Raw genomic sequence first — 20168 nt, 5'->3', positions numbered from 1 at the left:
CCACTTCCTCCTGTCTGGAACCTGCGGTGCAACCTGATTGTGATACCTGACAACCTCAATTCCACCTGCCTGGGGTTTTTACGACTACGCGGCTGCTGCGCTTCACGATCTGCTCTGTTGCTGGAATATTGCCAGAGCACCTACCGTGTCGCCAGTTTGCTTCAGTTCCCTCTTACACGCGGTTCATGTAAGTAGGCACGCACACAAACACCAACGCACCACTCGCAATCCATCAATCGCTTCGAGATTCCCGATGAATATTATTTCCCTTCGATGATCTCACGTTTTTTGTCCAAAATCATGATTCGCCACTCAATTATTCATCCTTAGATATGCTGCTGACCAGTGCCTTCCTAATCTTTAGACCCGTCTCGATAGCCTCCTTCCTCCTCCTTCCCGCATGCGCTGAGACTGCCTACCAACACCACAAGGCTTCCATTCCTCGTTGCCTCACCATCCCGATCAATTCGCCTCAGCCCTCACATATTATTCACCTCCACGTGGTATAGCTCCTGGCAACAGCTTCCACGGAATCCTTCCTCTCCCCCCTTTTCTCTCCTCCCTAACTCACATACCCACATTGGGAATGCCTTACACGCCGCCCTCAAATCGATCTCCCGCCTCGTCAGCCTCCTCGTCGCCCGTTGCGAGCCGGCGTTCCTCACTACAGACAGGGACCCGACCAAACCTCCCTAGATCCGCCTCGTACCTCCACAAGCACCGACGAACACCCTCAGCTTCTGCAGTCAGCGATGGATCAACGGGCACGCTGACACCCCAGGGCACATCGGAGGATCTCAAGAGCATGGGCTCGGCCGTACCATCCAACGTCCGCCAGTCTCCTCCCCCTCTGACAGACGACCGAGCCATGCCAATGGGTGCCATTATCTCGCCGCCCGACTCTGCTTCCTCCGGTAGCGATGACGAGGAGCAGGAGCCCCAGATCCGCGGCCGAAAGCTCGACAAGGCGCTTCGAGATGCCGTTAGCCAGATCCCCATGCCACGATCGGCATCCCCCGAGCGATCGCACCCCACACAAGAAAACGGCGATAGCCAGCCTCGTCGGAAAGAGAGTGTTCACCTGAGCTTCAGCACAAGCGCCCTGGGTGACCTCGCCAAGGCGGGACGCAAGAAGGGACATGTTCGCTCCGTCACTGAGCCTCACATTTCTCTGACCAAGTCTGCCGATAACTCATTGTCAGTATCGGAGGAAGAGACCGATGAGGATTTGCAAAAGAAGCCTCAGATGGTGCGAAAGAAGTCGGGCGAACTTGTTCGACCTGCACTTCGCCCCCCCTCCCGACGACGCCCCTCCAGCATGCCTGGTACCCCTGTCTTCTCCAAGGCTGTTCACTTTGACTCACACCTCGAGCATGTACGCCACTTTCTGCAGGTGGACCGCCCTCTTGCTGTGAGTGCTGGCTCTTCACCCATCGACAGCTACGAGAGCGATACCGAGTATCCCTTCCCTGGCAATGGTCAGCAAAAAGTGCGGTCGCCCCCCTACGAGTGGGAGATTCTCACCTCCAACTTTCCCCACGACAACGCCACTCGCAGGGCGTTGCCCGTGCGGCTCGAAAAGGTGTGGCTGTCCAACGACCAAAAGACGCTGCTAGGCTCAGTGGCTGTCGCCAACATCGCGTTCCAGAAGTCGGTTACCTGCCGTTTCACTCTGGACTACTGGAAGACCACCTCGGAGGTTGCCGCTGACTACAGCCACGAGATCCGCCCTCGGGAAACCCCGTTGGGCCACGACCGGTTTACCTTTTCTATCAAGCTGGCTGACACGGCTAACCTCGAGTCCAAGACTCTGTTCCTCTGCGTCCGCTATGCCGTCAATGGACTCGACTACTGGGACAACAACGACTCGAGCAACTTCCAGATTGACTTCCGCAAGAAGCATCTTCCCCAGAACGGGAAGAACAACTTCCAGGGCGCATCTTCCCGCCCGGCTAATGGCCTTCCCCGGAGTAACCGACGCAACGGAGCCTCGACGGTGCCTCGCCCCAAGTCGATGCCTGCTGGCTTCGGCGAGTTTGGCGAGGATGCTAAGCTCAGCTTTGACCAGCCCATCCACGAGTATCTCGGTGAGTCGGGCAACGGTACGTCGGGCCTCCGCCTCAAGTCCAAGTCGGCGGGCAACCTCGCCAGCGATAACATGGCCAAGGGCTTTGGCTCGCCCAGCGGCCTTGCCTTTTCTAACCGTTACGACTTTGGGGCTTCTCTCAGCGCTGCCGTCCAGGCGGCCAAGGATTCTGGCTCCAAGGAGAAGGACGGGCTTTACATGAAGGCCAACGTCCGGAGTGCTAAGCCCACCCTCCCAGTATCGACAACTCAGCCCTCAACACAGGTTCAGAGCCAGACGGCCCACGGGGCGACCTCGCCCAACTCAACCTTGTCCAGCTCCTCGTACGAAGAGCTGGTCAACAAGTACTGCTTTGTACGTGCCCCCGAAGTGCGCCCTGCTTCACCCGCCTCTGGCCCTCGTCCTCCCCTCGGTCGCCAAGATGGTTTCACCCTTCACCTGGATGTACGGGCTGGCACGATAGGCCAGAAGCACAATTGAAGAGTTGGTTACTGACAGTCATTGATGTTGCAGTTTGGATCAAAGCAGTCGAGCCCTAACATGAGGGACGGTACGCTCAGCGGTGCTCGCTTTGATGGTTCTTCTGGAGGTGCTGCTGCTGCCCCTGCTCCTCACCGGAGCAACGTCACAGCTCTTGGAAGTCCCATCGGCAGCATCCATCACGCCGGCCCCGCCGTTCATCATAGTCTTCCGCTGGGACATGGTGTCTACCACCCTTCTTCGGCCCCGTCGACACCCAAAGATGCCTTTCAGGCAAGCGCCGGTTCACCGACACCGAGGACATCCGCCTCGGCAAGGTCCGCCTCACCTGCCTTTATGACATTTGACGGTACGCCGTCGGCCGATATTTCATATCATGTCCAGCAACAGATGATGGATCGGTTCCCCTGGACGGGTGACTCTCACGCTGCCACAGCAATCCGAGGATAGTATCGCGATGCCGATTGTGAATCGAGCTTCATCCTCTGAGACGAGTCAACCTGCAACACTTACTACCAAGAGCAGCTCCAAGACTGTAGTGCTATCTTGGTATTTCTATCAATGACTGTGGACCACTTCTTCAACATGGCCACATCTATCAATCCTCCCTCCTGTCTGTTTGATTCGAGACAGCACACTACACACACGATGTGGCTAGCCTCGGAAGGGTTACTGGAGTATGTTTTTACGGCTTACGGCCAGCAATGTTTGGCGTTTACGGTTTCGGACTTGTCAGCGAGCAAGCAAGCAGCCTGGCATGGCGTGCCGGGCATCCGCATTTGGAGTTTTGGGAGCTGTTTGGGTTTGCTATCGAATGCGCGTTGTTGCCTTTTCCTTATCGCCTCTGATTTACTCTCGTTGTTTTTTTAATCCTGGAACTTTCTGGTCATGTTGGTTGGCCCTCGATCTGGTTGGCTGCTCTGCTCACCGTTGAACGGTCAGAGACATTCATACTTTAATGTGGTTTTGAGGGAGCAGCAAACGGAAGGGTCACTGCAATGGAACACGTCAAGGAAGAGGCTTATACGGAGTCGGGCGATGCAATGCCTTGCCTGCTTAACCCGCGTCAAGATGAGATGTCTCCTGGAGCGTTGGCTTGACTGCGAAGACTGTACACGGCGCAGGGAAAGGAAGGATACGGGAAGGGAAGGGAAGGGAAGGGAAACGGGACAAAAGTTTGCTTCCCTTGAGGAACGCAAGGGATTTTGGGGAGTAGGCCAGACGGATTGATATACACTATACAAGAATGCGATGCATGCAAAGCTAAGAGACTATTTTGCACCTCACTTGTCCTTGATGATTGCCAATGTGAATGTCGTGATGTGATGGTGTTGCGTGTCCTTCAAGTGCCAAGGTCTCGGCCGACGCCGACCCCTCTAAGCGGGCTGTGCTGAGGGAGCTATGGCCTGATTCCTGACTCGCTAAAGATGAGACCTGCCCCGGAACTGCTGGGCTGGATTTGAGCTCTGATTGGCCGGTTCGCCGGTCTTCACGATTGTGATGGTTCCTTTGGTGGACTTGATGTTGATGTTGATCCTGCACACCGAGCGTGCCGAGGGTCTGTCTAGGTCAATCATGCACATTTGGTTTGACTTTTTAGCAAAATCTAACTTGGATGGGAATTTGATACAAATGTGCATTCGATCTAGACGTGTCATTGCGTCCTGCTGGGCGGTCATGGCCATTCCGCACCAGCATCGGACAATTGATGCACTCCGCACCGAGCATCCTCCCATCCTTCTTGGCCAATGCAGATCCCGTTAATTGATTCGCTTAGCAGGCATCCGTATAATCCCAAACCGGCTTCATCTGGGGTTTCACAACCGAAAAGCTCATTGGCCATGTCGCCAAAGAATGACGAGTCCAGCATCAAACTCTGGGGAACGTAGAAAAGGAGGATTCTATGAATGGAGTCAACATTTGAACGAATTTATCGGCCAAGCCACCAGAACGGATACTGTATACGCGTTCTATTGGAGGGTTTGGGTTGATCTGGGAAGAGAGATGGGATATAAACAAGCTCTGTTTCCTGCAGAATGGAGTCAAACCATCAGTCCTTCATTCGTGTCAACTTCTATTAATTTGTTCTCTGTCCGCAATGAAGCTTCTTTCTACACTTTCGCTGTCTTTGGGGACTTTGACGGCTGCCCAGCAATTTGTGCCTCCTCCCAAAGGCCTTCAAGTACTGCAGTCGAGGCTCTTTCAAGGAGCAGAAATCTCGTACAAAAAGGTAGCCTCACCATTGAAGTAATCTTCAGAAGACACGACCATTTGTTGATAATTTGTTCATAGACATCTATCTGCGAGACCACCTGTGGTGTCAACTCTTATAGTGGCTATGTGACTCTACCGAAGCATTTACTCCCGGATGCCAAAGACTGGGACGATGATGTGTCTGCACACCTCTTTTTCTGGTATTTCGGTAAGTCATAGAAAATATCCCCTTTCTAAAAGACCGTGTACTTAATGGCAACATCCAAGAGTCTCGAAACGACCCATGTAACGCACCAACGTCGATCTACCTTGGAGGAGGACCAGGAACAACCTCGTTTGACGGTGCATCTGGTTTTCCATGCCTCTTCAACCCTAACGGAAACTCGACTACCTTAAATGAATTCTCCTGGAACAACAATGTCAATATGTTGTATGTGGACCAGCCCATCGGAACCGGATTCTCATACGCAAAACTGGCCAACGGGACTTTGGAAGTGCTCTCCCACACCTTTACCCCGTCAGAGGACGGTGAGGTTCCAGAGGTGAATGTTACGACTTTTCAAGCAACTCTTGACGTCAGACTCCCTGAAACGGTCCCGAAAACTACTATGAGTGCTGCAAGAACATTTTGGGCTTTTGCTCAAGTTTGGTTCAACGAGTGAGTCGACGAACGAAGCTGGACGCTGCTGGGTTACTGACGTTATCAAGGTTTCCAGAATGGAACACAGAGAGTGATGAGATTTCCTTATGGACTTCATCTGTAAGTGAGCCCAAGTTGGTCTTTTGCTCAAAACTGACCATCTCGATAGTATGGCGGCATGTACGGACCGCATTTCTTTTCCCATTTCCAAGACCAAAACGAACTCATCAAAAATGGAACACCCTCTCTCGAAAATGCAACGACTCTCAACCTCGCAACACTCGGACTAGACGAACCCGGCATAGACTATCGTGCCATGGCAATGGGGTACCCGACGTTCGGTCACAACAACACCTACGGAATCCAGGTTTTGTCAGAAGAGGTGTACGAGGAGCTCATGGCTCAGATTGTAGCCCCTAATGAAGGATGCTACGCTCTCATTGATCGATGCCGTGGGTTGGTATCCGAAGGCGATCCTGAGAGGTTTGGGATGAACGAGACTGTGAATGAAGCGTGCGTGGAGGCGACGAACATGTGCTTTGGAGTGATACAAGGCGCATATGGAGAACTATCTGATGTGAGTCTGAGTTGCCATGACTGAATAACGCCCACGATGTTAATAATTCTAGCGCTCCCCCTTCGACGTTACTGTTTCCAACGTTACAGTGCTCCCATGGCACTACATGGATAATTACTTCAACCAGGCCTGGGTGCAGCAGGAACTTGGCGTGCCTCTCAATTTCACCGCCGACTGGGGACTCATCGCCAAAATCTTTCTTGGAGAAACTGGTGATGCGATGGTTGGTAGCTTTACCACATTGGAAAAGGTGATCAAGCGTGGCGTTAATGTAGCCATCGTGTACGGTGACCGAGACTACCGATGTCCTTGTAAGTACCGCCAAAGTATTACAACTTCCTGATACTGATCTTGTATGCAGGGTATGGCGGTGAGAATGTCAGTTTGGCCCTGGATTTCCAGGATGCCGAAGGGTTCCGTTCCGCGGGCTACGCGTTCATCACAACAAACTCGTCAAACAAAGCCGGCTTCGTACGAGAACACGGTAAACTCTCCTTTTCGCGCATCTTTCAAGCCGGCCACGGCGTACCGGCTTACCAACCCGAAACCATGTACAATCTCTTTGAACGAGCCATGTTTGGCCGCGACGTTGCCACTGGAAAGATCAACCTGGCACAGAACGGGAACCATAGCACCACTGGCCCGAAGAGTGTGGCAGATGTGAGGAACAATGTCACGGAGGTCTTGGAAAACATGTGCTTTGTTCGTCTTCCGGAGAGCTGTACCGATGAGCAGTTGGCTGCTCTGGCAAATGGGACTGCTGTGGTGAAGGATTGGATTGTTGTTGAGCCTCAAGGGAAGAAGCCTAAGCCAATGCAGCAGCACGGCGACAAGGGTGGGGAGGGTTTTTTCTCAAAGCGTACCTGTCATTTTGCAGAACTGCTTCTCAGTTGACGGGATATCATTCACTACTAGCATTTGCTGTCTGAGACAGCTACATCATCTAGTTGAACCTGGACAAATGCCTAGGGTTTTGAAGGTTGAAGTACGCTGTTTTTCTTTTACAAAATAATTTATTTTCTATCTAGAAGTATATAGTACAGTTATAACATGCATACTGGGTCACGAATCTAGACACGTCCCATTTCCCTCCTTGCCCATAATGGTGAGTTGATGCTACTTTATTTAACCTAGGCTGAAGCCGGACTAAGCGCTAGGATGCCTTGTCCTTCAACCACCCTTGGCAGCGATGGGGACATCCATAGTACATGGCCAAGTTCCTATGGAATTTAGTCAAACAAACTTGAGTTCTGTACGCATTCCAAAAAGCTTGAATCACATTTGCAGTATAATTCAGGCAGTGCTTCCAGCCGCAGCCTTCCCCGCGATCTAACTTTGTTATATCGCCCCCGCTCTAGCTGAGCAATGTTTCAGTTCAGCTGCCAATATTTACGCAACTTATCACACGCTAGTGGAATGTGATATCGGTTTGTGGAGAGCTGGATAGTGGTAAAAGCACATATACTCGATCTATAACATGAGATCAAGTATTTGAATACGGCAATAGACGCATATATAGATACTCTCTCTATCATGCCAACAAAGCTCACAACTATGAATATAAAGACCTTCCTACTCGGCTCTTTGAGCCTCCTCCCCCACGCTCATGGAGCGAAACCCGCTCTTCCTACACTGGATCTTCCTTGGGGATCATACCCGGCTACCGTCCTTCCGGCGGACAAAAATGTGCGACGCGTATCGAACTCGTGTACGGACTCAGCTAACAAATGAAAGATCTACCTATTTGAGAATGTCCGCTTCGGAGCCCAGCCGGTACGTTTCGGCGCATCCGATTTCCCAGAGGACAGCAACAGCAGCATCCAAGTAGCCCCCAAAGTTACGGATTGTCTCCAAATCAACCCAGCTCTACTGAGCAATGGACCTGGCGGTAAAAGTCCCCTCGGCGATCCTAACCAGGACCTTGACCCAGACAAGCCGCATACTTCTACGGCGTCCCCCTGGAGTGGAACTGAAGACTGCCTCTTCCTTGACGTCTATGTCCCACGGTCAGTGTTTGACAACCCAGGTTCCCAACCGCTACTGCCCGTAACCGTCTGGTTCTATGGAGGGGCATATGCATTCGGTACAAAGAGGATGAGTACCGGTCCTCTCTACAATGGAAGGTCCCTCATCCAAGCCTCTAATTACACAACCATCTTCGTCGCGGGAAACTATCGGCTTGGAGCTTTTGGGTGGTTGGCTGGCTCCTTCATGCAGACCAACGGCCTGCCCAATGCCGGGCTATACGACCAGAACCTCTTACTCCGATGGGTTCAGAAGTACATTGGCAAGGTCCACGGAGATAACAACACTGTCAGTGCCTGGGGAGAGTCAGCCGGCGGTGGCTCTATCCTCCACCACCTCATCCGAGGGAATGGACAGCAGGATCCGCTGTTCACCCGTTTTGTTACACAAAGTCCTGCCTTTGAATGGGCGTGGGACAACTCAGTCGGCGGCCAGCTGGATCAAGTCTACCAGAACTTCTCAGATTCTCTTGGCTGCCATTCCCCATACGATATCGAATGCATCAGAAACGCGTCAATCCCACTGGAAACCCTGGCGTTGGCGAACGTGAAGCTTTTCGAGAGCGTCAAACAGACTGGGCTTTTCCCCATCGGGCCATCTGTGGACAATGCCTGGATCAAGACGATTCCTACTCTGGCCTTTTCCCAAAGTAGGTAACAACCAACATGCCGTCTTGATGGTGATGCTAATATCTTGACATAGAAAAGTTTTGGACGGGGATCAAATCCGCCATCGTCTCTCACTGCGCGAACGATGCTCAGCGTTTTACCCCAGACAGTGTCAAGGATAACACTACCTTCTACGGGTTCTTGACCAAGTTCCTTCCAGGCGAGAGTTATGGCCCCTTGAGAAAGAAGATTGCAGACCAGTATAACTGTGTGAAGGATTACGGCGGAGACTACAATCTCTGCCTACGCCACGTCATTCGGGACGCATCCTTCACATGCAACACAAGAGATCTCCTCGACGCGTATCCGAAGCAGGCCTACGCCATGAACTATGGCTTTCCCAATGATGACCTGGCATATCATGCAACTGATCTCGTCCCGCTGTTCGCTAATCTCGATATACGGGGACAGATCTTCGTTATGTTTTGGAGAGTGTTCAAATACCCTCTCAAAGAGGCAAACCATTGGGCACTACAGCTGCGCTCAATAGTCATACCAACATATCTGCGGTACTTTTCGTCTTTCGCACGTTATGGAAATACTGATGGTACTGGAAATGCTGGATGGCCGGTCGTTAATGGATCTGGACCACTCTTGTCTAACGTCATGAAGCCTTCAGCGAACGGGTGGAATCTGGTTGAAGATGACCAAAATTCAAAGGACACATGTGCCTTTTGGCAGAGCATAGCGCAGGATATTATGAAACCCCAGCCTCCTCAGGGATGGGAAGCGGAGGAAGCGGATATTGGTACGAATGTCCAAGAGGAGCTTTAAGGGCGATGGGCTACCAAGGGAGTATATGCGACTAGTTACACAAGGGCTCTCGCCTTATTCAAATGCCTAGAACTGAGCAACAAACTTCCCGGTTGTCTAAGTCATCATTAGCTCGTATTCTTCATAGGAAAAGGGGACACTTACACTGCCAAACTTGCTCGTGACATCATTCAGTTGATCAAAGCCCACCGTGTTCACCACTGGCTTCACAGTCCCTCTCCGAACAAACTCAAGAGCCTCTAGCGTGTCAGTCCGCGTACCCACCAAGGTCCCAATGATTCTGATTCCTCGATCCATAATCGTGATGGGGTGTAGAGTCAACAGCTGGTCTGGAGGCGGGATTCCCACGCAAACCAAGGACCCAAAGACAGCAATGAGATCCAGCGCTGTTTGATATGCCTTGCCGGAATTTGCAGTGACGATAACTGCCTTTGCTCCCACCTCGTCGGGAGTTATCTTTTTGAGAGCAGACACAATATCTGGATCCGTAGCGTCAAAGTACGCGTCAGCACCCGCCTTGAGACAGGCTTCCTGAGAAGGTCCGACATCGACAGCAGCAACTTGATATCCCATGGCCTTTGCATACTGCACGGCGAGTCCTCCAACGCCTCCAGCTGCTCCTACAACGGCCACCCACTCTCCTGGAACAGCTCCGCATGTTTTGACCGCCTTGTATGCCGTGACGCCACCGCACAGCACTGGAGCGATGAGTTCATCCGACAGAGCAGGATCCTCGGGAAGAACCAACACGTATCGACTCGGCACGACACAATGCTCAGCAAAAGTTCCATCCCAATTCCGCCCCGAATTCTGAAGTTCGCGACATCTCGTCTCGCCACCAGGCTCACGACAACAGGAGCATTTTCCACAGACATCACGAACCCAAGCAATGCCAACGCGATCACCCGTCTTGACGATACTGGGGTCAACTCCATCACCGATTCGTACAACGCGGCCTACACCCTCGTGGCCGAGGATATCACGGCATGGACCAAGATGACCAGCTGCAAGGCCCATATCGGTGCCGCAGACACCCGTGGCGGAGAGTTTGACGAGGACTTCCCATGGCTTGGGCTTCGGGATTGGTACTGAACGGACTTCAAAGCGGAAGCTGGAGTCTGAACGCTGTGTCTCGTTAGGTTTGGATTACTGATACGAGGGGGTGTGAACTCACGACCACCACAGCAGCCTTGTGGAGAGGCTCTTGAGTTACCGTCATTTGGATTATAAGATAGACAGTGGCTTGATCGGAAAGTATGCAAGGCAACAATGGGCTCTGTTTGCGGACGCGTGCATGCTCATATCCTAGTTGAAGCTACAAAAACGCCGATCAACAAAAAGGTAAGCCGAGGCAGTACGCGTTCTTAAAGTTTGACTCTCGGGCCGCCACGAGCTGGAATGCGGAGGTGGGAAAAGCCCCGGACGCCACAGACGCGGACCAACCTCCAAGTAGGCTTGGTGCCACGTAGTGAAGCCTCACCAAGACTCCTTACCAGGATGCCCCAGACCTGTGATGCGTCTCCATTAATGCCGCGATCCAGTGCCGATGGTCCCCTTGTTTGCGGGGAAGCGATCTGCGAGCTTTGCGGGGTTGTGAAGCCATCGGCGCGGTAGATGCCTTGGTGTTTTCGATTTCTGGTGAGGGGAAGCTCCGTTGCCGATTCTTATCGGATCCATTGTTCCTTGGGGCTAGTTATTGGGTTCTCAAGAGTCGAGGAAATGGGCAATTATAGCCCCGAGAGTAGAATATGTACACTTATAGCTCTTGACTGAGCAATGGCTGAAACATGTTGGAGGTTGGGGTTCCCTGTCGACTCTGGCTCTGGCGGAAGCATCTAAAGGGCAGCGCGATAAGCGCCAACACCTGTGCACAAGATAGTGTTGGTAGTCCTCTTATACGTTTATTGAATGAATCAATTGATTGGGCATTGCGAGTGCTAAATATATCTATAGAAGAATGCGGTGCTAGAAACCCATAGGTTGTCATCGTCAATAATGGCTCAAAATCCACATCTGGGCCATCATGGTTTTGATGAATGCATCTAGGGTCTTTGTGAGATGCACGCACTATATCTGATTTTCGAGTTAATAAATGTCCACCCCAGAGGAGGCTCTGCGTTGTCACATAGAGTTCATGATTAAGTAAAGACTCTACCTAGCCAAGTCAAGGAGCAATATCAACGTCTGAAGGCTATAGTGAAGCTACCAGGATGTTTTCGTTATACATAACCGGAATCCCTTATCCAGCCGAAACCTCCAAGATGCACAACCCTCAATGCAACACCGTGTCCGCTTATCAGACATCGACTTGCATAAAACTGTCCGAATACCTCCCCACCGTGCGCTGTGTTGTTAATGCTACCATGTCCGGGCCCTGTCCGAGCCTCCACATACCCTGCAGCTTGCATTGTTGCATGAGTCGCGGCCCGGGCCATGGTGGGTTTTTGTTTATCAGGTTTTGAAACATGTAGGCAAGCTATCGTTACGTGCAGGTGGAGTTTTATGTGCCATTGAGATATTTAAACCGGTGATTCCGCAGAGACTTTGGCTCAATGCCCTTTGTATTATTCTTGTTTTGTGCCTAACTTGAACATTGACAGAATACACGTTCGATTGACTCAAGATGGCAAGCAATTCCGAGGCCAATCCGTTGACTCTGCCCCCCGGCATCGAGGCCACCGTCTTTCACAAGTTCATCGCGGCTGCCAGGGGGGTCACTGGCTCAGAAAATGTTACCATCATCTCCAAAAAGGAACAGCTGAGCAAGGACCAGTATCTTGACCAGAGCAAAGCCCACGACATGTTTCATATCACCGGCAAATCCTACTTCGTGTCTTCAGCCGTCATCACTCCTCGAGACGTCGCCGAAGTTCAGGCAATGGTCAAACTATGCAACGAATACGAAATTCCGCTTTGGCCATTTTCCATTGGTCGAAACGTTGGCTATGGCGGTGCTGCTCCCCGAGTTCCTGGATCCATTGGACTTGAGCTCGGCAAGCACATGAACAAGGTCCTCAAAGTTGACGTTGATGGAGCGTATGCTCTGGTGGAGCCTGGCGTGACATTCACAGATCTTCACGAATACTTGGTCGCCAACAACCTGAGAGACAAGCTTTGGGTTGATGTTCCTGACCTCGGTGGAGGATCTGTCATTGGCAACACAACTGAGCGCGGTGTTGGCTACACACCATATGGTCTGAGTCCCTGCTATTGTTTAGACTGAAATGCCACTGACTACTCATAGGCGATCACTTCATGATGCACTGCGGCATGGAAGGTAATAATCGAATCTCACTTCTTTGGGCCGGACGGTAAATCTGACACTCATTAGTTGTACTACCTGATGGAACTCTCGTCCGCACGGGAATGGGCGCTCTTCCAAACCCCAATGCCAACCCCAACGCGCCTCCACATGATCAAGAGCCCAACTCGGCCTGGCAACTCTTCAACTACGGCTTTGGCCCGTATAATGATGGTATCTTTACTCAGTCTTCCCTAGGCATCGTGGTTAAGATGGGCGTTTGGCTCATGCCGAACCCGGGTGGTTACCAGTCTTACATGATCACTCTTCCTCGCGACGAGGATCTCCACCAGGCTATCGAGATTATCCGACCTCTCAGGACATCAATGGTTCTTCAGAATGTGCCTACTGTGAGGAGTATCCTCATGGATGCAGCTGTCATGGTAAGTTGGTTATGCCCTTGCTGATGAAAGAGCGTGACTGACAGCTCAAAGGGCACTCGTGCGTCGTATACATCCTCTGAACATCCTCTTACCGACAAGGAACTTGACGAGATCGCCAAGAAGCTCAACCTCGGACGCTGGAACTTTTACGGAGCCCTCTACGGACCTGAGCCCATTAGAAAGGTCATGTGGCAGATCGTCAAGGAGGCTTTCTCGGCTATTCCTGGAGCCAAGTTCTACTTCCCCGAGGACATGCCAAACAATCTCGTCCTACAGACTAGAGACCTCACGCTACAGGGCATTCCCACGACAACTGAGCTGGAGTGGGTGTAAGTTATCAGAGCCAAATTCCTCACAGCCGATCGTTTCTAACTAGCCTCATAGTAAATGGCTCCCTAACGGTGCCCACCTCTTCTTCTCCCCCATCGCTAAAGTCACAGGCGACGACGCCGTAGCCCAGTACGAACTATCCAAGAGGCGCTGCGAAGAGGCCGGCTTTGACTTCATCGGCGACTTTTGCATCGGCATGCGAGAGATGCACCACATCGTCTGTCTAGTCTTTGATCGCGAAGACCCAGACTCGTGCCGCAGGGCCCATTGGCTTATCAGCCAGTTGATCGACGATGCGGCAAAGAGGGGATGGGGAGAGTATAGGACGCATCTGGCGTTGATGGATCAGATTGCGCAGACGTATAATTTCAACAACAATGCGCAGATGCGTCTCAACACTACCATCAAGAATGCCTTGGATCCTAAGGGTATCTTGGCGCCCGGGAAGAATGGGATCTGGCCCAAGGGGTACGATGCTAGCAAGTTTGTGGTTCGCCCAGGGACATTGACTCGAGGACCGAATTTGTAAATGGCTATTTTTCAGCAGATGCCGAGTTGTGGCAAAATATCTACTCTGCGACTGTGCTTTTTACTTTGTTTGAGATATTAAATAGTGATCAACAATTTTGAAATAGTGCTATTCGTCACGCCATTTGAGTAACTGTCTATGGAGCATAGGAGGAAAGATGGCGGTTATTGAACCAAAGCAACTCTTCTAGGCTGCGACCTTGTACATATTAGGTGCAATGCTAGAGTTGTGTAACCAATTGCTATCTCCGCCTCTATGAGAAGGCAAGATACCACCCCGATGCCACCACCACAGTGCTGTCGAATACAAAGACATCGAACATGCGTATATGCAAGCCATCCGACAGCTAGAGACTTGGTTCTGTCTATAATGCCTCATCTATTTTTTCCAGCCAGTCCTATCTAGTCACGCGACCCTAGGTGCAGTTTGTGTGTTGCAGTGGCGCAAGTGTCTTCCTATCAGAACACCACTGTCTAAAGCAACTCGTAGCGCATTCCCTCAGCCTGCTTGCCAAGACCTCTAATGGTTGCTCAGCTCTATTGCATTTTTGTATATTTTTGGCTTGCTGAAATTGTGAAATTGGGTAGAAACAGGGGGTTAAAAGGGAGGAGGTTCTTACACCTTTTTTTCTTCTTGCTTTCTCCTCACTTATGTCCTATTTTCACTATGGCTCAATACCAAGAAATCCGCGATATCGAGACGACTTCTCGACCATTGACTCCCAAGTCATACTCGAACTGCTCAGAGACAATTGTCGATGACCTTGGTCGATACGATGCGTCTCGTGACGAACCCACCAACGAATCTGAAGTAAACCTCTTCCCACTAGAACCTGGGCCGCAACCAGGGCCACGACGACGACGATACAATAGGTGGCGAAGCATCGGAAAACTCCGTTGGTTTACACTCGTGTTCGGCACCCTCGTCAATTTTGCATCTTGCGCGCTTCTCATCTTTCTCTGGGACGGCGCCGACGCTGCCTCGAACCGCAAGGAACCAAAGTCCTTCTGGAACACCATCGTCTTTCGCAAATGGGCTCCCGGTACGGCCACAATCTGCTCTGCTGCTCTTCGTACCTCGATGGCCTTACAACTCGGTGTCGTTGTATCGGCTCTGTCCGCCATTATGCTCGAGACGTGTGGCGTGTGCTTCCAAGACATCCCCATCTTCTCTCCCGAAAGGGCATTGCTTTCAAGTCCCACAAACATTGTTTTGGCGGTTCTGAGACGATCAAAGCGTGGCTTCTCGGGACTCATATACTCCTTCATCATAGTCACCGCAGTCATGGTCATGGTCTTCTCTACCTTCATCTCTACTGTCCTCCTCTCTGACTTCACAACGAAACAGATCGCAGCACCAGCCATTACCGAAAGTCTGAAGCTGACCTTCAATGAAAGCGCCAAGTTCAAAGAAGATAATGGTGTTTCGTACTGGAAATCCAAACCTGCCGCGTGGAGGTTCGCAGAGGTTCAGGTCGGCAAGTCCTCTCCCGGCGACACAGGCGATACCTATCGAGCCATGCTGCCCTTCTTGGACGAATCTTCGAGGACATCGTTGGAGTTTTACTCTGGGCCCGCCATGGTTGTCAATACCCGTACTATCTGTGAGCCGTTGCCCTTGGACGTGTTCAGCATTGAACAGAATGCGTCAAGTGTCACAAAACGACGGCTGCCGGGGAGAATTGGCATTCCCATTTCCAACGAACAAACCTCTCGCTTTGGCGAACAAACCACTCGCTATTCGGGGCCATTGCATGGCTCAGTGGTCTTGCACATAGGTAGAGAGGGCGTCAAGGACACTCATCTATGCCAGATGCACTCAAACACAAGCGATGGTGAAAGCTGGCCTATCTCATTGTGCGTGGGAGTTCCCGACCGAGACCCCATCACCGGCAAGAACGAATCGGACCTCAGCAACGGAAAACCCTATGCCTTCTGGGAGATCATCATCTTCAACACAACTAGAAACATCGAGCAACGAGTCGCTATCACAACCTCTAACCTTGAACATCTACTCCCTCCTTTGAACGAAAGGGCAGACCAACCCCAAAACTGGACGTCAAAGCCTAATGGACTATGGACAACAGCTTATGACAATGGCCTGGAAATGTTCAATGCCTCTATCTGCTACTTCAACGTATATCGACCACGGATATACAATGTTACCATGCGCGGACATGCCATACAATTTGAACCCAATGGCACTTGAAGCATACACCGCCAGCTTGATGTAGAGGAGCCTTCATGGGAAGCTCGTGGCATCCTCAACCTTACGTCTTATGAGGAAGATGACCAAGAGGACTTTGAGGAGGATGTGGACCCAACTTTCAACGTCACCTTGAGCGAGCATCCTGTACAAGCTCGATCCGCTTGGAACATGATGTACGATGGAAAATCCGACTTTAGGTGGAGGGCCCATCGAGATCACGGATCAACCTTTCAGAGTATCCTCCAAGAAAAGGGCGATCCGACTATAGCCATCCAGGCCCTAGGAACTCGGATACACCAGATGATCTATTATGACTGGCTCAAGGACTTTGATCGCGAGTACCAAGTCAAAACGATACACTCGACCGAAACCCTCATCCCAGGACGATGGATTGGACTTATTTCAGTTCTGATTCTTACTGGGGTCCATCTTGTGATAGTTTTTACTACAATCGTGCTTTTCTTGTCAAACACGAATGCTTCCGCACTTGGAAATGTGTGGCAGGCGGCTGCGCAGATTGCCCACACGACTGGCGCCGTAAAATCAGCTGACGGGATGTTGGACAAGGAGGTACACAAGTGGGCAAAGACAACAGGCTTGGATAAGGAGGTGTACTCAGTATCGGAGTCTGCTGAGGGCAATGGGATTGAGATTGGACTTCGGAACCGGAAAAGGGATTGATGGGGACTGTATGGAGTCTAGATCGAACTTACTGATGGTGTGATGCTGGGTGTATGCATTGTATTCTGTGGTGTTATCTCTAGTGTTTGTATATTTGTAAGGCTCCTTTGTGAACATGATGACGTTTTTAAAAGAAGACATGAGAAAGAGTCACTTTTTTTTAAAACTAAACAGCAAATTTATGTATCAAGCGTCAGTAAAAACGGCCGGAAAGCAACGAGACAGTGCTCAGCCTGAATTGGCTCTTGAAGACAGGTACTATATACAGCCCGGCAGGTGCGTAACTTGGACCTTGATAAGGCTAAGTCCCCACTAGGAGGAGTTTTTTAGCACTGATACATTTTAACTCGCCTTATTCTGAATTCACATTGAATCTTCAAATGGGGATATTACGTAGCATATAAAGCTATTAGATCTTTGCTCGAATATTGTAGACGTGTTGGTCTAACCGAGCTCATTGTCGCGATTCAGCTGGCTTGGGGTAGCGATCACAGGCTTAGGAAAGTTGTCGTTCACTTGCTTAATCGCGTCGTCCCTATGTCATTTGGCCCAATCTCTACCATTCCGATACGTTTGGAATGATTCCCCAATCTCTTTTAACCAGGGCTCTAATTCTTTGGCGTCTATATTAGAAAGACGCAATAACCTCATAGCTACCTCGTAGCTAACATTCAACTAATTAGAAAGATCCAGTCTCAGGCGGGGTTACATAATTTAGGAGGACTCGAGGGCAGATTTCGAGACGATCTCGCGCTTTGCAACCCCGCTGAATTGGTGTACCGAGACACCCTTCACCTACAAGCACAATACGTAGCCACACCAACCCTGGTCTTGCCCAATCTTGCCCAACTTTCGCCCGACTTTACCGAAGCTTGCCCAATCTTGCCTGATTTTGCCCGATTTTGCCCAATATCGCCACGTTCTTGCCCAATCACTGCATGGCCCGCCACTTTTGGGGCCAATTACTTTTCTACACGTCGAATATCTGTTTAGCGTTGTGACACAGCATGTAGCATTGTCCAATCATGAGGGAAGTTGACACCTCGAGGGGCTCTCTTGGCACGCTCGAGGACCAAATGTGAAAGGCTGGGCCTCACTGATACTGTTTGCAGACTATAAAAACTCAACATCTCCATCTCCTTACTCTTCATATCTCAGTTCAGATGTAAGCCAGAATTCTAGTTCTTTTAAGTACGGCACTAGCCTTCACGTTTGTCAGTGAGAGGGTAAGAACAATTATCTCCACACACTAGAACATGGAAGGGCTTGAGGCTGACAATTTCAGTTGCTTCAACTATTCTGGAGATGTCTCCAATGATGCTTCAACTCCCACCAGGACCTGTTAGTCTCGAAAAGTTCATCGTCGCATTGGATCACAATGCTCATACAATTATGCAGGGTGGCTTAGTTCTTTGGAACACTTGGTCCTTGGTACTGCTTTTCTACCTTGCAAGAATTTTCCCGGTATCTAACAGGAAAAGCAGACACACCTGATGATTTGACGGCGTTTGGAGAGACTAGCTGTGTCATTGGTAAGAGTTGAAGGTTCTACTTAATTTTGTTGCTGAACTGATATCATGTACCTCCAGCAACAACCGGCGATCTAGAGCCGTCTCAGGGACAGCCATCTCTGTCCACGCCTGCAACTAGTAAGAGGATTATTTTATGAGACTGTTCTCTGTTGATCAAAACGATAGCTTGGAATTACCAATCCTCAGCCCAACCCTCTGGACAAGCTTTATTACCTCTGCTGTGAGACATCAGAGAATTCATGAGATGAGGCAATCGCTGTGATATGAGACTGACGCGTTATAGCCCACAACCAAACTTCGATTGGTCTACGACTTACAGCATGGACGAAGCGGCTCGGGCAAACGAACAACCCCATGCAGGATCGTTCATCCCTATTGACGGGGCACCGGAACCACTCGAACGTATTGGTCAAACCGGCCATGGGACATTACCTCCCAATCCATCAGCGGTGGAGTAAGTCTTGCAAATGGCTGATTAATCCATATTGACATTGCCACAGGAGACACGAAGACAACCAGAATCTCCAGCAAAGATGCCCGCACTCATCCTGCACCAACAAGCGCTTCCGCGACAAAGGCAACCTAGACCGTCATATGCGCGAGGTCCACAGCTCCCAAACCTTCTTTTGCCCAGTCGTGTCTTGCCAACGCAACAAGAGAGGGTTCAATAGAAGGTACAATCTGCTAGATCACCAAAAGAGACGACACAGACAGAACATCCCGGGTATATCGGAGGGACGGTTAAATGGAGACCAAATCTTTCAAGAGAAAGATGATGCTTCGGAGTCAACTCTGGACGGTTCAGCCAAGTCACGTAGAGCCCGCCAGAATGAAGGCACAACGAATGAAGAAGGCTTGCGGGTGAAACTAGAATCGCTTCGAGCGACGAGAGCGGAGCTTGATGAGGATATTGAAGCGCTGGAGAAGGCATTGAGTATTATCGGCAATGATTATTCATAAATCTCTTATAGCACTTGCCGAGGTTCGGTTATTGTAATTCTAGGTTATTGCTATCAAGAACAATGTGGCAAGGAACTTTTCCTAGTGGCCATTTGATGGCGTTGCTGACCGAGAGTTAGTAACCTCGACCTCGCCACGATATAAGACTGGCCCTGGCTAGATATGTCGGAAAGCCCAATTCATTCAGATTGCCATGCCTGGGTCAGCATCCCCATATGCGAGTTTCTTGCCGAGCTTGCTAGCATCCTTCAAGTCAAGGCTGCAACTTGTGAAACACTTGGATGCTTTAGTCCCCATACAGACAAATGATGGGCCGGCAATGATCAAAGTGACGTGGCATCATGAGGAGAGCGCGGAGGGTAGGACGCCTGTCAATCTTAAGCTGTCTGTACGGAGGGAACACAGAGAGAATACCGGTGATGTCAGAGTTTTAATAGTTCTTTCTGCTCAAAAGGGTGAAATGGCTCTTCTGAGGACAGAGAGAGTGTGGAAAATTGTCCTTTAAGTAGAAGGGACTTCTTTAAAAGTTGCAACATCATCTTCATAACAGTTCATGCCTTTGACACTACAGACCCTGCTCCTTAGCGCGCAAACGAGACAAATTCCGCTTGATAGTAGATCTGGGGAAACAGGAAAACCAACTTCATTAGTGCCACATTCCGTCGTCATAACTGACTTTGACTATTGCTGGATGGCACAATCTCCACCCTAGAACGGTCAGCTAATGCCTCAAACTGGTGATGTACTGACAGGCGAGGAGGACAGACCCTATATACTAGG

The 20168-nt window shown here is 50.6% G+C and overlaps 7 protein-coding genes across 7 annotated transcripts; 6 read left to right on the top strand and 1 right to left on the bottom strand.

The window, feature by feature from the left end:
- The first annotated feature begins 550 nt into the window (after positions 1-550).
- Positions 551-3852, top strand: NECHADRAFT_68870 (carbohydrate-binding module family 21). The gene is made up of 2 exons (XM_003045607.1): positions 551-2440; positions 2600-3852. Exons 1-2 carry the CDS (start codon positions 587-589, stop codon positions 3014-3016), a joined length of 2271 nt encoding a protein of 756 aa, XP_003045653.1. The 5' UTR covers positions 551-586; the 3' UTR covers positions 3017-3852.
- Positions 3853-4664: 812 nt separating this feature from the next.
- On the top strand, positions 4665-6891 carry NECHADRAFT_39178 (uncharacterized protein; the record flags this gene model as incomplete). The annotated part of the gene is made up of 7 exons (XM_003045606.1): positions 4665-4796; positions 4859-4988; positions 5048-5438; positions 5489-5540; positions 5590-5997; positions 6050-6308; positions 6359-6891. The coding sequence occupies 7 exons, from the start codon at positions 4665-4667 to the stop codon at positions 6889-6891; spliced, it is 1905 nt and encodes a 634-aa protein (XP_003045652.1).
- A 660-nt stretch (positions 6892-7551) lies between these two features.
- Positions 7552-9331, top strand: NECHADRAFT_79670 (uncharacterized protein; the record flags this gene model as incomplete). Its single annotated transcript, XM_003045605.1, has 4 exons — positions 7552-7683; positions 7732-8671; positions 8725-9237; positions 9303-9331. The coding sequence occupies 4 exons, from the start codon at positions 7552-7554 to the stop codon at positions 9329-9331; spliced, it is 1614 nt and encodes a 537-aa protein (XP_003045651.1).
- Positions 9332-9440: 109 nt separating this feature from the next.
- NECHADRAFT_100312 (uncharacterized protein) lies at positions 9441-10683 on the bottom strand (the record flags this gene model as incomplete). Its single annotated transcript, XM_003045477.1, has 3 exons — positions 9441-9560; positions 9609-10589; positions 10639-10683. The coding sequence occupies 3 exons, from the start codon at positions 10681-10683 to the stop codon at positions 9531-9533; spliced, it is 1056 nt and encodes a 351-aa protein (XP_003045523.1). The 3' UTR covers positions 9441-9530.
- Positions 10684-12087: 1404 nt separating this feature from the next.
- NECHADRAFT_79668 (uncharacterized protein) lies at positions 12088-14007 on the top strand (the record flags this gene model as incomplete). Its single annotated transcript, XM_003045604.1, has 5 exons — positions 12088-12658; positions 12709-12741; positions 12796-13148; positions 13200-13477; positions 13533-14007. The coding sequence occupies 5 exons, from the start codon at positions 12088-12090 to the stop codon at positions 14005-14007; spliced, it is 1710 nt and encodes a 569-aa protein (XP_003045650.1).
- A 666-nt stretch (positions 14008-14673) lies between these two features.
- NECHADRAFT_79667 (uncharacterized protein) lies at positions 14674-16896 on the top strand (the record flags this gene model as incomplete). Its single annotated transcript, XM_003045603.1, has 2 exons — positions 14674-16143; positions 16231-16896. The coding sequence occupies 2 exons, from the start codon at positions 14674-14676 to the stop codon at positions 16894-16896; spliced, it is 2136 nt and encodes a 711-aa protein (XP_003045649.1).
- Positions 16897-18152: 1256 nt separating this feature from the next.
- NECHADRAFT_79666 (uncharacterized protein) lies at positions 18153-19388 on the top strand (the record flags this gene model as incomplete). Its single annotated transcript, XM_003045602.1, has 6 exons — positions 18153-18237; positions 18381-18428; positions 18486-18545; positions 18594-18648; positions 18712-18882; positions 18929-19388. The coding sequence occupies 6 exons, from the start codon at positions 18153-18155 to the stop codon at positions 19386-19388; spliced, it is 879 nt and encodes a 292-aa protein (XP_003045648.1).
- Between the last annotated feature and the right edge of the window lie 780 nt (positions 19389-20168).

Source organism: Fusarium vanettenii, assembly GCF_000151355.1.
Source record: "Fusarium vanettenii 77-13-4 chromosome 4 genomic scaffold NECHAsca_19_chr4_3_0, whole genome shotgun sequence".
Classification (NCBI taxonomy): Eukaryota; Fungi; Ascomycota; class Sordariomycetes; order Hypocreales; family Nectriaceae; genus Fusarium; species Fusarium vanettenii.
The sequence above is the reverse complement of the archived record's forward strand: the minus strand, read 5'-3'. Positions and strand labels throughout refer to the sequence as shown.